General features: G+C 46.4%; 1 protein-coding gene across 2 annotated transcripts in view; it reads right to left on the bottom strand.

Moving 5' to 3' along the window:
* The window catches only part of LOC139375479 (beta-mannosidase-like), a 32,335-nt gene that overhangs the window by 9,344 nt on the left and 6,783 nt on the right, over positions 1 to 16,208 (bottom strand). For both annotated transcript variants that reach the window (XM_071117298.1, XM_071117299.1), the window contains exons 7-14: positions 15,045 to 15,158; positions 13,405 to 13,556; positions 12,283 to 12,400; positions 12,097 to 12,183; positions 11,712 to 11,879; positions 5,399 to 5,617; positions 5,143 to 5,307; positions 4,215 to 4,359 (exon numbers count right to left, since the gene is read on the bottom strand). In XM_071117298.1, the coding sequence (XP_070973399.1) occupies positions 4,215 to 4,359; positions 5,143 to 5,307; positions 5,399 to 5,617; positions 11,712 to 11,879; positions 12,097 to 12,183; positions 12,283 to 12,400; positions 13,405 to 13,556; positions 15,045 to 15,158 (1,168 nt within the window). The remainder of the gene's footprint in view (positions 1 to 4,214; positions 4,360 to 5,142; positions 5,308 to 5,398; positions 5,618 to 11,711; positions 11,880 to 12,096; positions 12,184 to 12,282; positions 12,401 to 13,404; positions 13,557 to 15,044; positions 15,159 to 16,208) is intronic.

Genomic DNA, 16,208 nt, shown 5'->3' with positions numbered 1-16,208 from the left:
TAGGCCTACTGCTGAATGCCCTTAATTATTTGAGGAACGTGATCATGCTCAGAATTTATGAACGGCCATTTGCGCAATTCACATCAATGCCATTGGCGAAGTTACTATCGTTACTAAATATCAGTTTAATTTGCTGTGAAATCTTTACATAGTGGCGCATCCACGCCAACAAGGTGGCACAGCACCCCTCTTATTTAGGAAGAACCCTGGCATAGTGGCCAGATCTGGGGGAGAACCCTGGCATAGTGACCAGCTCTGGGGGTGAACCCTGACATAGTGACCAGCTCTGGGGGAGAACCCTGGCATAGTGACCAAATCTGGGGGAGAACCCAAAGATTGGAAAACAGCTGCGGTCATTCCCCTCTTCAAAAGGGGGGACACTCTTGACCCAAACTGCTACAGACCTATTTCTACCCTACCCTGCCTTTCTAAGGTCTTCGAAAGCCAAGTCAACAAACAGATTACCGATCATTTCGAATCCCACCATACCTTCTCCGCTATGCAATCTGGTTTCAGATCTGGTCATGGGTGCACCTCAGCCACGCTCAAGGTCCTAAACGATATCATAACCGCCATCGATAAGAGACATTACTGTGCAGCCATATTCATCGACCTGGCCAAGGCTTTCGACTCTGTCAATCACCACATTCTTATTGGCAGACTCAACAGCCTTGGTTTCTCAAATGATTGCCTCACCTGGTTCACCAACTACTTCTCTGATCGATTTGACACACTGAACATAGAGGGTCTGTTGTCCGGGCCTCTGGCGGTCTCTATGGGGGTGCCACAGGGTTCAATTATTGGACCGACTCTCTTCTCTGTATACATCAATGATGTCGCTCTTGCTGCTGGTGAGTCTCTGATCCAACTCTACGCAGACGACACCATTCTGTATACTTCTGGCCCTTCTTTGGACACTGTGTTAACAACACTCCAGGCGAGCTTCAATGCCATACAACTCTCCTTCTGTGACCTCCAATTGCTCTTAAATACAAGTAAAACTAAATGCATGCTCTTCAACCGATCACCTGCTTGCACCTGCCCACCTGTCCAACATCACTACTCTGGACGGCTCTGACTTAGAATATGTGGACAACTACAAATACCTAGGTGTCTGGTTAGACTGTAAACTCTCCTTCAAGACTCACATCAAACATCTCCAATCCAAAGTTAAATCTAGAATTGGCTTCCTATTTCACAACAAAGCCTCCTTCACTCATGTTGCCAATCATACCCTCGTAAAACTGACCATCCTACCAATCCTCAACTTCGGCTATGTCATTTACAAAATAGCCTTCAATACCCTACTCAATAAATTGGATGCAGTCTATCACAGTGCCATCCGTTTTGTCACCAAAGCCCCATATACTATCCACCACTGCGACCTGTATCCTCTCGTTGGTTGGACCTCGCTTCATACTCGTCGCCAAACCCACTGGCTCCATGTCATCTACAAGACCCTGCTAGGTAAAGTCCCCCCTTATCTCAGCTCGCTGGTCACCATAGCAGTACTCACTCGTAGCACGTGCTCCAGCAGGTCACCCCCAAAACCAATTATTTCTTTGGCCGCCTCTCCTTCCAGTTCTCTGCTGCCAATGACTGGAACAAACTGCAAAAATCTCTGAAACTGGAAACACTTATCTCCCTCACTAGCTTTAAGCACCAACTGTCAGAGCAGCTCACAGTTCACTGCACCTGTACATAGCCCATCTATAATTTAGCCCAAACAACTACCTCTTTCCCTACTGTATGTATTAATTTTGCTCCTTTGCACCCCATTATTTCTCTCTCTACGTTGCACATTCTTCCACTGCAAATCAACCATTCCAGTGTTTTACTTGTTATATTGTATTTACTTTGCTACCATGGGCTTTTTTTTGCCTTTACCTCCCTTCTCATCTCATTTGCTCACATTGTATATAGACTTATTTTTCTACTGTATTATTGACTCTATGTTTGCTTTACTCCATGTGTAACTCTGTGTTGTTGTATGTGTCGAACTGCTTTATCTTGCTTTATCTTGGCCAGGTCACAATTGTAAATGAGAACTTGTTCTCAACTTGCCTACCTGGTTAAATAAAGGTGAAATAAAAATAAATATAATAAGTGACCAGCTCTGGGGGAGAACCCTGGCATAGTGACCAGATCTGGGGGGGAACCCTGGCATAGTGACCAGATCTGGGGGAGAACCCTGGCATAGTGACCAGATCTGGGGGAGAACCCTGGCATAGTGACCAGCTCTGGGGGAGAACCCTGGCATAGTGACTAGATCTTGGGGAGAACCCTGGCATAGTGACTGGATCTTGGGGTGAGCCCTGGCTAGTGGCCAGATCTGGGGGACAACCCTGGCATAGTGACCGGCTCTGGGTTAGAACCCTGGCATAGTGACTAGATCTTGGGGAGAACCCTGGCATAGTGACTAGCTCTGGGGGAGAACCCTGGCATAGTGACTAGATCTTGGGGAGAACCCTGGCATAGTGACTAGATCTTGGGGAGAACCCTGGCATAGTGACCGGCTCTGGGGGAGAACCCTGGCTCTTGGGGAGAACCCTGGCATAGTGACCGGATCTGGGGGAGAACCCTGGCATAGTGACCAGATCTGGGGGCGAACCCTGGCATAGTGACCAGATCTGGGGGAGAACCCTGGCATAGTGACCAGATCTGGGGGAGAACCCTGGCATAGTGACCAGATCTGGGGGAGAACCCTGGCATAGTGACCAGATCTGGGGGAGAACCCTGGCATAGTGACCAGATCTGGGGGAGAACCCTGGCATAGTGACCAGATCTGGGGGAGAACCCTGGCATAGTGACTAGATCTTGGGGAGAACCCTGGCATAGTGACTGGATCTTGGGGAGAGCCCTGGCTAGTGGCCAGATCTGGGGGACAACCCTGGCATAGTGACCGGCTCTGGGTTAGAACCCTGGCATAGTGACTAGATCTTGGGGAGAACCCTGGCATAGTGACTAGCTCTGGGGGAGAACCCTGGCATAGTGACTAGATCTTGGGGAGAACCCTGGCATAGTGACTAGATCTTGGGGAGAACCCTGGCATAGTGACCGGCTCTGGGGGAGAACCCTGGCTCTTGGGGAGAACCCTGGCATAGTGACCAGATCTGGGGGAGAACCCTGGCATAGTGACCAGATCTGGGTGAGAACCCTGGCATAGTGACCAGATCTGGGGGAGAACCCTGGCATAGTGACCAGATCTGGGGGAGAACCCTGGCATAGTGACTAGATCTTGGGGAGAACCCTGGCATAGTGACTGGATCTTGGGGAGAGCCCTGGCTAGTGGCCAGATCTGGGGGACAACCCTGGCATAGTGACCGGCTCTGGGTTAGAACCCTGGCATAGTGACTAGATCTTGGGGAGAACCCTGGCATAGTGACTAGCTCTTGGGGAGAACCCTGGCATAGTGACTAGCTCTGGGGGAGAACCCTGGCATAGTGACTAGATCTTGGGGAGAACCCTGGCATAATGACTAGATCTTGGGGAGAACCCTGGCATAGTGACCGGCTCTGGGGGAGAACCCTGGCTCTTGGGGAGAACCCTGGCATAGTGACCAGATCTGGGGGAGAACCCTGGCATAGTGACCAGATCTGGGGGAGAACCCTGGCATAGTGACCAGATCTGGGTTTTAAACGCTTTAAAAATGGTCACTTCCAATTTATGCTGTATTTCCCAGGACTCTCAGGATAAATACGATTTACAATGAAGTCGGAAAGTATTCAGACCCCTTGACTTATTCCACATTTTATTACATTACAGCCTTATTCTAAAACTGATTAAATTGTGTTTCCCTCATCAATCTACACACAATACCCCATAATGACAACACCAAAATGATTTTCGGAATTTTTAGCAAATGTATAACTAAAAACAGAAATACTTAATTTATATAAGTATTCAGACCCTTTGCTATGAGACTCGAAATTGAGCTGGTAGACTGCAGGACCGGGACATCCTGTAACAGCACCTACCTAGAGAGGACCAGGACATCCTGTAACAGGACCTACCTAGAGAGGACCGGGACCTACCTATAGAGGACCAGGACATCCTGTAACAGGACATACCTATAGAGGAACAGGACATCCTGTAACAGCACCTACCTAGAGAGGACCAGGACTTCCTGTAACAGCACCTACCTATAGAGGAACAGGACATCCTGTAACAGCACCTACCTAGAGAGGACCAGGACATTCTGTAACAGCACCTACCTAGAGAGGACCAGGAAGGGCCCTGCCAGATATCATTGAGTTGCCAGTAGAGAGCTCCCATGGTGTGACCTTTGCCCTCGATGACCTCACTCTGGCTGCGGCGGTAGAACTCTGTCTGGACCTTAACACACTGGGACTGCATGACCTGGAGGAAGACCACTCATAGTGACCTGGAGGAAGACCACTCATGTGGTATGTGGTATCTGGCGTACCTGTGTGATGTAGTGTCTGGTGTACCTGTGTGATGTAGTATCTGGCGTACCTGTGTGATGTAGTGTCTGGTGTACCTGTCTGGCGTACCTGTGTGATGTAGTGTCTGGCGTACCTGTCTGGTGTACCTGTGTGATGTAGTGTCTGGCGTACCTGTGTGATGTAGTGTCTGGCGTACCTGTGTGATGTAGTGTCTGGCGTACCTGTGTGATGTAGTGTCTGGCGTACCTGTGTGATGTAGTGTCTGGCGTACCTGTGTGATGTAGTGTCTGGCGTACCTGTGTGATGTAGTGTCTGGCGTACCTGTGTGATGTAGTGTCTGGCGTACCTGTGTGATGTAGTGTCTGGCGTACCTGTCTGGCGTACCTGTGCGATGTAGTGTCTGGCGTACCTGTGCGATGTAGTGTCTGGCGTACCTGTGCGATGTAGTGTCTGGCGTACCTGTGCGATGTAGTGTCTGGCGTACCTGTGCGATGTAGTGTCTGGCGTACCTGTGCGATGTAGTGTCTGGCGTACCTGTGCGATGTAGTGTCTGGCGTACCTGTGCGATGTAGTGTCTGGCATACCTGTGCGATGTAGTGTCTGGCGTACCTGTGTGATGTAGTGTCTGGCGTACCTGTGCGATGTAGTGTCTGGCGTACCTGTGCGATGTAGTGTCTGGCGTACCTGTCTGGCATACCTGTCTGGCGTACCTGTCTGGCGTACCTGTCTGGCGTACCTGTGTGATGTACAGTGTGTCCTTGTATCTCTTCAGTGGATCTGCTGAGGCTGGGAGATGGTAGTGTAGTCCAGCCTGTTGCAGCATCTGCTGGTTGCCAGTCTGGTGGTGCTGACGGTGAGACGAGAAGTTACTCCCATAACTCCAGTCTTCTGACACAGACACCTGAGAGCAGAGAGCATCAAATCACTGGATGACCTGAAGGCAGTACAATACAGGAATGCACATGTCGTCCTCCCCAACCAGGGTACAGTACCTTCTGCAAGGTGGAGAAGGAGGGCCAGGACTGGAAGCCGTACTCGGAGGCGAAGCGTGTGCGTGGCAGGGCCGTCCAGTCCCAGCAGTCATGGCTGTAGCTATAGTAGTGTGTGTCTCCATAGTGTAGGTCGTAGGGGTCGTGGGCCACCCAGCCCTCCTGCTGAGACTCTACTCCGTTAGTGGGACTGGAGACTAGGAACGGGCGGGTACCGTCTTCCTGAGGTGGAGATGGTTGGTTAACCTGGTTAAATTAGGCTAGGGTTGTCACAATACCAATATGGCGATACCCTGAAGGAGCGTTTCCCAAACTAGGGGCCTGAGAGAAACAGAACCGGAGTTACGTCAATAACCTCCAGTAGCCTCCAGTAACCTCCAGTAGTCTCTAGACGATCTTCTGTTTCCCATCTACAATGCCCACAAGCCACACAGGACTCATTAGAACAGAGTGGACAACACCAGGCAATAAACCAAAAGGCACTAAATCAGACAATGTTGGTGAGGGCAGGGTTCTACCAGGCTAGGGAGAGATAGGGTTCAGTCTGGTTCTACCAGGCTAGGGAGAGATAGGGTTCAGTCTGGTTCTACCAGGCTAGGGAGAGATAGGGTTCAGTCTGGTTCTACCAGGCTAGGGAGAGATAGGGTTCAGTCTGGTTCTACCAGGCTAGGGAGAGAAAGGGTTCAGTCTGGTTCTACCAGGCTAGGGAGAGAAAGGGTTCAGTCTGGTTCTACCAGGCTAGGGAGAGAAAGGGTTCAGTCTGGTTCTACCAGGCTAGGGAGAGAAAGGGTTCAGTCTGGTTCTACCAGGCTAGGGAGAGAAAGGGTTCAGTCTGGTTCTACCAGGCTAGGGAGAGAAAGGGTTCAGTCTGGTTCTACCAGGCTAGGGAGAGAAAGGGTTCAGTCTGGTTCTACCAGGCTAGGGAGAGAAAGGGTTCAGTCTGGTTCTACCAGGCTAGGGAGAGAAAGGGTTCAGTCTGGTTCTACCAGGCTAGGGAGAGAAAGGGTTCAGTCTGGTTCTACCAGGCTAGGGAGAGAAAGGGTTCAGTCTGGTTCTACCAGGCTAGGGAGAGAAAGGGTTCAGTCTGGTTCTACCAGGCTAGGGAGAGAAAGGGTTCAGTCTGGTTCTACCAGGCTAGGGAGAGAAAGGGTTCAGTCTGGTTCTACCAGGCTAGGGAGAGATAGGGTTTAGTCTGTAGGGAATAGGGCCCTGGTCTAAAGTAGTACACTATATAGGGAATAGGGCTCTGGTCTAAAGTAGTGCACCATATAGGGAATAGGGCTCTGGTCTAAAGTAGTGCACTATATAGGGAATAGGGCTCTGGTCTAAAGTAGTGCACTAGTAGTGCACCTGGTATGGAAACTGCTCGGCTCCGACCGTAAGATACTACAGAGGGTAGTGTGTACGGCCCAGTACACCACTGGAGCCAAGCTTCCTGCCATCCAGGACCTCTATACCAGGCGGTGTCAGAGGAAGGCCCAGCCACCCCAGTCATAGACTGTTCTCTCTACTACCGCACGCCAAGCGGTACCGGAGTGCCAAGTCTAGGTCCAAGATGCTTCTAAACAGCCTCTACCCCCAAGCCATAAGACTACTGAACAGCTATTCAAATGGCTACCTGCTACTCCCTGTTATTATCTATGCATAGCCACTTTAATAACGCTACCTACATGTCCATAATTACTTCGACACCGGTGCCCCCGCACATTGACTCTGTACCGGTGCCCCCTGTATATAGCCTCCACATTGACTCTGTACCGGTACCCCCTGTATATAGCCTCCACATTGACTCGGTACCGGTACCCACCTGTATATAGCCTCAACATTGACTCGGTGCTTCTTACGAAGCCACTCCTTCGTTGCCCGGGCGGTGTGTTTGGGATCATTGTCATGCTGAAAGACCCAGCCACGTTTCATCTTCAATGCCCTTGCTGGTGGAAGGAGGTTTTCGCTCAAAATCTCACGATACATGGCCCCATTCATTCTTTCCTTTACACGGATCAGTCGTCCTGGTCCCTTTGCAGAAAAACAGCCCCAAAGCATGATGTTTCCACCCCCATGCTTCACAGTAGGTATGGTGTTCTTTTGGATGGAACTCAGCATTCTTTGTCCTCCAAACACGACGAGTTGAGTTTTTACCAAAAAGTTATATTTTGGTTGGATCTGACCGTATGACATTCTCCCAATCTTCTTCTGGATCATCCAAATGCTCTCTAGCAAACTTCAGACGGGCCTGGACATGTACTGGCTTAAGCAGGGGGACACGTCTGGCACTGCAGGATTTGAGTCCCTGGCGGCGTAGTGTGTTACTGATGGTAGGCTTTGTTACTTTGGTCCCAGCTCTCTGCAGGTCATTCACTAGGTTCCCCCGTGTGGTTCTGGGATTTTTGCTCACCGATCTTGTGATAATTTTGACCCCATGGGTGAGATCAAAAGAGCAGAAAAGTAAATAAATATAAAAACAGTATGGGGATGAGGTAGGTAAAATTGGGTGGGCTATTTACCGATAGACTATGTACAGCTGCAGCGATCGGTTAGCTGCTCAGATAGCAGATGTTTGAAGTTGGTGAGGGAGATAAAAGTCTCCAACTTCAGCGATTTTTGCAATTCGTTCCAGTCACAGGCAGCAGAGAACTGGAACGAAAGGCGCTGGAGCGCGTGCTACGGGTGGGTGTTGCCATCGTGACCAGTGAACTGAGATAAGGCGGAGCTTTACCTAGCATGGACTTGTAGATGACCTGGAGCCAGTGGGTCTGGCGACGAATATGTAGCGAGGGCCAGCCGATTAGAGCATACAGGTTGCAGTTGTGGGTGGTATAAGGTGCTTTAGTAACAAAACGGATGGCACTGTGATAAACTGCATCCAGTTTGCTGAGTAGAGTGTTGGAAGCTATTTTGTAGATGACGTCGCCGAAGTCGAGGATCGGTAGGATAGTCAGTTTTACTAGGGTATGTTTGGCGGCGTGAGTGAAGGAGGCTTTGTTGAAAATTGAAATCATTTTCAACAAAGGAGGCTTTGTTGAAAATAATCATTGCCTCTAAACCTTCAAGCTGCATACTGGAACCTATTCCAACTAAACTACTGAAAGAGCTGCTTCCTGTGCTTGGCCCTCCTATGTTGAACATAATAAACGGCTCTCTATCCACCAGATGTGTACCAAACTCACTAAAAGTGGCAGTAATAAAGCCTCTATTGAAAAAGCCAAACCTTGACCCAGAAAATATAAAAAACTAATCGGCCTATATCGAATCTTCCATTCCTCTCAAAATGTTTAGAAAAGGCTGTTGCGCAGCAACTCACTGCCTTCCTGAAGACAAACAATGTGTACGAAATGCTTCAGTCTGGTTTTAGACCCCATCATAGCACTGACGGCACTTGTGAAGGTGGTAAATTACATTTTAATGGCATCAGACCGAGGCTCTGCATCGGTCCTCGTGCTCCTAGACCTTAGTGCTGCTTTTGATACCATCGATCACCACATTCTTTTGGAGAGATTGGAAACCCAAATTGGTTTACACGGACAAGTTCTGGCCTGGTTTAGATCTTATCTGTCGGAAAGATATCAGTTTGTCTCTAAATGGTTTGTCCTCTGACAAATCAACTGTAAATGTCAGTGTTCCTCAAGGTTCCGTTTTAGGACCACTATTGTTTTCACTATATATTTTACCTCTTGGGGATGTCATTCGAAAACATAATGTTAACTTTCACTGCTATGCGGATGACACACAGCTGTACATTTCAATGAAACATGGTGAAGCCCCAAAATTGCCCTTGCTAGAAGAATGTGTTTCAGACATAAGGAAGTGGATGGCTGCAAACTTTTTACTTTTAAACTCGGACAAAACAGATATGCTTGTTCTAGGTCCCAAGAAACAAAGAGATCTTCTGTTGAATCTGACAATTAATCTTAATGGTTGTACAGTCGTCTCAAATAAAACTGAAGGACCTTGGCGTTACTCGGGACCCTGATCTCTCTTTTGAAGAACATATCAAGACTGATTCAAGGACAGCTTTTTTCCATCTACGTAACATTGCAAAAATCAGAAACTTTCTGTCCAAAAATGAGGCAAAAAAATGAATCCATGCTTTTGTCACTTCTAGATTAGACTACTGCAATGCTCTATTTTCCGGCTACCCGGATAAAGCACTAAATAAACTTCAGTTAGTGCTAAATACGGCTGCTAGAATCCTGACTAGAACCAAAAAATTTGATCATATTACTCCAGTGCTAGCCTCCCTACACTGGCTTCCTGTAAAGGCAAGGGCTGATTTCAAGGTTTTACTGCTAACCAACAAAGCATTACATGGGCTTGCCTATCTCTCTACACGTACGCTACGGTCACAAGACGCAGGCCTCCTAATTGTCCCTAGAATTTCTAAGCTGCTGCTCCAGTTTCAACTGTTCTGCCTTATTATTATTCGACCATGCTGGTCATTTATGAACATTTGAACATCTTGGCCATGTTCTGTTACAATCTCCACCCGGCACAGCCAGAAGAGGACTGGCCACCCCACATGTGCTCTCTCTAATTCTCTCCTTCTCTCTTTCTTTCTCTCTCTCGGAGGACCTGAGCCCTAGGACCATGCCCCAGGACTACCTGACATGATGACTCCTTGCTGTCCCCAGTCCACCTGGCCGTGCTGCTGCTCCAGTTTCAACTGTTCTGCCTTATTATTATTCGACCATGCTGGTCATTTATGAACATTTGAACATCTTGGCCATGTTCTGTTATAATCTCCACCCGGCACAGCCAGAAGAGGACTGGCCACCCCACATAGCCTGGTTCCTCTCTAGGATTCTTCCTAGGTTTTGGCCTTTCTAGGGAGTTTTTCCTAGCCACCGTGCTTCTACACCTGCATTGCTTGCTGTTTGGGGTTTTAGGCTGGGTTTCTGTACAGTACTTTGAGATATCAGCTGATGTACGAAGGGCTATATAAATAAATTTGATTTGATATATAAGGTTTGTGTACTGTATATAAGGTTAGTATACTGTATAATGTTAGTATACTATATATACTGTATATAAGGTTAGTATACTGTATATAAGGTTAGTATACTATATATAAGGTTAGTGTACTGTATATACTGTATATAAGGTTAGTAAACTATATAATGTTAGTATACTATATATACTGTATATAAGGTTTGTATACTGTACAAGGTTAGTATACTGTATATACTGTATATAAGGTTAGTGTACTATATATAAAGTGAATATACTGTATATAAGGTTAATATACTGTATATTCTGTATATAAGGTTAATATACTGTATATTCTGTATATAAGGTTAATATACTGTATATAAGGTTAATATACTGTATATAAGGTTAATATACTGTATATAAGGTTAGTGTACTGTATATAAGGTTAGTGTGCTGTATATAAGGTTAATATACTGTATATTCTGTATATAAGGTTAATATACTGTATATAAGGTTAGTGTACTGTATATTCTGTATATAAGGTTAGTGTGCTGTATATAAGGTTAATATACTGTATATTCTGTATATAAGGTTAATATACTGTATATAAGGTTAGTGTACTGTATATTCTGTATATAAGGTTAATATACTGTATATAAGGTTAATATACTGTATATTCTGTATATAAGGTTAGTGGACTGTATATAAGGTTAATATACTGTATATTCTGTATATAAGGTTAATATACTGTATATAAGGTTAGTGGACTGTATATAAGGTTAGTGTGCTGTATATAAGGTTAATATACTGTATATTCTGTATATAAGGTTAGTGGACTGTATATAAGGTTAATATACTGTATATTCTGTATATAAGGTTAATATACTGTATATAAGGTTAGTGGACTGTATATAAGGTTAGTGTGCTGTATATAAGGTTAATATACTGTATATTCTGTATATAAGGTTAATATACTGTATATTCTGTATATAAGGTTAATATACTGTATATTCTGTATATAAGGTTAATATACTGTATATAAGGTTAGTGGACTGTATATAAGGTTAATATACTGTATATTCTGTATATAAGGTTAATAGACTGTATATAAGGTTAGTGTACTGTATATAAGGTTAGTGTACTGTATATTCTGTATATAAGGTTAGTGTACTGTATATTCTGTATATAAGGTTAGTGTACTGTATATTCTGTAAATGTCTACTGAAAGTTTGGGGGAAATTAAAATAAGATTCAAATTACAAGAAAAACAATCAATCCCCAATTTAGACTTCTGTAGAATGACCCACATAGGTAATAGGGTTTAGGGTGGCATTAGACACAGATCATGACTCAGTATTTCTTAGTTCAATGTCTCAGATATGTCTCTCACCTTCTGAACAATAGCCCTGATGTTGTCCACATACAGAGTCACATAGTCTCTATGGTACCGGGGTTGCTGGGCAACGGGGATGCCGAACCAGTTAGTGGCCAGGGCAGCCTCATTCTCGTTGTTCCCACTCCACACGATGACCGAGGGGTGGGACTTTAAGCGCCTCACCTGATTGGGGCGAGGAAACAGGAAGGAACACGTGTTATTACATGCTATAACCAGGAAATGAGTCATCCTTATCAATATTAACATACATCAAGGCCTTGTCCAGGGGATGCTGCATCAAGCTGCCTCACGCTACAGAAACAGGAGATTTGCAGAGCGCTCTACGGGCCGTCGAGGCCTGGACAAAGATACCAAAGTCAACCCTGTAGGTGTAGCTCACCTGTTGGACAACCTCCTCTCTAACCGTCTCTATGAAGTCAGGCTCAGTGGGGTACATGGCACAGGCAAACATGAAGTCCTGCCAGATCTAAGAACAGACAAGGTATTGGTCAAAAGTACAGCGGTATAAAGGGAATTGGGAGTTTGTGACGAAGACAACGAGAAAGAGTACTAGTCAGTCAGTTACCATGATCCCCATCTCATCACAGAGAGAGTAGAACATGTCCTGCTCATAGACTCCTCCCCCCCAGACCCTGAGAGCGTTCATATTAGCGCTGACAGACGACTGTAGAAGGTTCCTCACACTGAAACAGAACAACTGTTGTCAATGGTTAGGCAAAGACCGAACAAGACAGTAACGACTAACTAGGGTCTGTTCAAATCTATCAGGTTACAGTGAGGGTTTTAACTCCAGTCTAAGACGGGAGCTGACATATTGGTTTAAGATGGTCATAACATGGATCATTTTGCTAATTTGATTTAGAATTTTACGAACTCTTTAGGAATAAAATAAAATATTTAAAAATATATATAATATATGTATGGGCTACCTTCAGACTAAGGTTTAATATCTAATGCTCCACAGTGGGCTCCCAAACGGTTCAGACGCTACAGACGTTTACATGACAAGACTGATTTTCGGGATGTCTCCTGGTCTGATAAACATCTCTCTAGCTCTGTCACCTTTCACCTCAGATGGGATGTCTCCTGGTCTGATAAACACCACTCTGTCACCTCAGATGGGATGTCTCCTGGTCTGATAAACACCACTCTGTCACCTCAGATGGGATGTCTCCTGGTCTGATAAACACCACTCTCACCACAGATGGGATGTCTCCTGGTCTGATAAACACCACTCTCACCACAGATGGGATGTCTCCTGGTCTGATAAACACCTCTCTGTCACCTCAGAGGGGATGTCTCCTGGTCTGATAAACACCACTCTAGCTCTGTCACCACAGATGGGATGTCTCCTCGTCTGATAAACACCACTCTGTCACCTTTCACCTCAGATGGGGAAGTGAGACACTGGCAGATGCGGTGGATTGAGACACATCTCTTGTTTAAACTGACAGATTTTGATGGGGATTTGTTGTGTGAAGTAACTTAGACTGACGCACCGGTGTGTTCAATCAGAACACTAAAGTCTTGTTTGAATCATAATGTAAACATAATGACATTATAATGTGGCCGTTTCAAATATACAAAACACATCCCATCTTAGAAGTATTTAATGAGTGAAAGGTTGATATCATGATTAAGACCAAAGACACAAGTGTGTGTGTGTGTGTATGTATGTGTGTCTCACTCAGCAGGGCTGACCAGGTCCTGAAGGGCGTGAGCTGGGATCCAGTTTGACCCCTTCAGGAAGATGGGCTTCTTGTTGACCCGGAAGTAGAAACTCAGCCCAGGGGAACCAGCGATTGGCTCCTGGACCAGCTCTACTGTACGGAAATACACCTTGGGATTAACACAGAGAGGATGTTAAATACACCTGGAGACCGAGAGGCTGTTAAATACACCCGGAGACAGAGAGGATGGAGACAGAGAGGATGTTAAATACACCTGGAGACAGAGAGAATGTTAAATACACCTGGAGACAGAGAGGATGTTAAATACACCTGGAGGGTTGGGTTGTGCCGTGGCTGAGGTCTTTGTGGGCTATACTCGGCCTTGTCTCAGGATGGTAAGTTGGTGGTTGAAAATATCCCTCTAGTGGTGTGGGGGCTGTGCTTTGGCAAAGTGGGTGGGGTTATAACCTTCCTGTTTGGCCCTGTCCAGGGGTGTCCTCGGATGGGGCCACAGTGTCTCCTGACTCCTCCTGTCTCAGCCTCCAGTATTTATGCTGCAGTAGTTTGTGTCGGGGGGCTAGGGTCAGTTTGTTATATCTGGAGTACTTCTCCTGTCCTATCCGGTGTCCTGTGTGAATGTAAGTATGCCCTCTCTAATTCTCTCTCTCTCTCCTTCTTGGAGGACCTGAGCCCTAGGACCATGCCTCAGGACTACCTGACATGATGACTCCTTGCTGTCCCCAGTCCACCTAGCCGTGCTGCTGCTCCAGTTTCAACTGTTCTGCCTGTGATTATTATTATTTGACCATGCTGGTTATTTATGAACATTTGAACATCTTGGCGTGTTCTGTTATAATCTTCACCCAGCACAGCCAGAAGAGGACTGGCCACCCCACATAGCCTGGTTCCTCTCTAGGTTTCTTCCTAGGTTTTGGCCTTTCTAGGGAGTTTTTCCTAGCCACCGTGCTTCTACACCTGCATTGCTTGCTGTTTGGGGTTTTAGGCTGGGTTTCTGTACAGCACTTTGAGATATCAGCTGATGTACGAAGGGCTATATAAATACATTTGATTTGATTTGATTAGTAACACTGAAAGGCTAAGATCACCAGTGAAGATTTTAGCATTCTGTCTAGTGTAAACAGGTGAACTAAATACTACTACTTACATTAAATCAGATTCATTGACACTTTGAGGGAGAGGACAGAGGACTGGAGACAGAGAGAAGACAGAAGACAGAAGACCGTGAGAAGAGAGAGGACTGGAGACCGTGAGAAGAGACAGGACTGGAGACCGTGAGAAGAGAGAGGACTGGAGACCGTGAGAAGAGACAGGACTGGAGACCGTGAGAAGAGACAGGACTGGAGACCGTGAGAAGAGACAGGACTGGAGACCGTGAGAAGAGACAGGACTGGAGACCGTGAGAAGAGACAGGACTGGAGACCGTGAGAAGAGAGAGGACTGGAGACCGTGAGAAGAGAGAGGACTGGAGACCGTGAGAAGAGAGGACTGGAGACCGTGAGAAGAGAGAGGACTGGAGACCGTGAGAAGAGAGAGGACTGGAGACAGAGAGAAAAGACTGGAGACAGAGAGAAAAGAGAGGACTGGAGACAGAGAGAAAAGAGGGGATAGTAGAGGAGTAGAGATGTTGAGGTCTGACCTGTGTGTCTGTCCTGAGTATGGCTGTTCCCTCCAGCATGGTTCCTCTCACACTGAGATGATAGGAGTGCTGCTCACCATGGCCACTGGGCCACCACAGCTTCACCTGGTTACTCTACAACACACACACACTAAACATTTACCTCAGCACGATGAAAAATAGAGACATGCTAAAACCCGGACATTCCAGTAGAGATAAGATGTGTCCCAAATGGCATCCTATTACCTTTATAACCCCAAGGGCCCTTCTCAACAGTAGGGCACTATACTGTAGAGGACTCTGGTCAACAGTAGGGCACTATACTGTAGAGGACTCTGGTCAACAGTAGGGCACTATACTGTAGAGGACTCTGGTCAACAGTAGGGCACTATACTGTAGAGGACTCTGGTCAACAGTAGGGCACTATACTGTAGAGGACTCTGGTCAACAGTAGGGCACTATACTGTAAAGGACTCTGGTCAACAGTAGGGCACTATACTGTATAGGACTGGTTAACAGTAGGGCACTATACTGTAGAGGACTCTGGTCAACAGTAGGGCACTATACTGTAGAGGACTCTGGTCAACAGTAGGGCACTATACTGTAGAGGACTCTGGTCAACAGTAGGGCACTATACTGTAGAGGACTCTGGTCAACAGTAGGGCACTATACTGTAAAGGACTCTGGTCAACAGTAGGGCACTACTGTAGAGGACTCTGGTCAACAGTAGGGCACTATACTGTAAAGGACTGGTTAACAGTAGGGCACTATACTGTAGAGGACTCTGGTCAACAGTAGGGCACTATACTGTAAAGGACTGGTTAACAGTAGGGCACTATACTGTAGAGGACTCTGGTCAACAGTAGGGCACTATACTGTAAAGGACTCTGGTCAACAGTAGGGCACTATACTGTAGAGGACTCTGGTCAACAGTAGGGCACTATACTGTAGAGGACTCTGGTCAACAGTAGGGCACTATACTGTAGAGGACTCTGGTCAACAGTAGGGCACTATACTGTATAGGACTCTGGTCAACAGTAGGGCACTATACTGTAAAGGACTCTGGTCAACAGAGTAGGGCACTATACTGTAAAGGACTCTGGTCAACAGTAGGGCACTATACTGTATAGGACTCAACAGTAGGGCACTATACTGTAGAGGACTCTGGTCAACAGTAGGGCACTA

The sequence above is a fragment of the Oncorhynchus clarkii genome, chromosome 19 (assembly GCF_045791955.1).
Source record: "Oncorhynchus clarkii lewisi isolate Uvic-CL-2024 chromosome 19, UVic_Ocla_1.0, whole genome shotgun sequence".
Lineage (NCBI taxonomy): Eukaryota > Metazoa > Chordata > Actinopteri > Salmoniformes > Salmonidae > Oncorhynchus > Oncorhynchus clarkii.
This window is presented reverse-complemented; position numbering and strand designations above follow the sequence as displayed.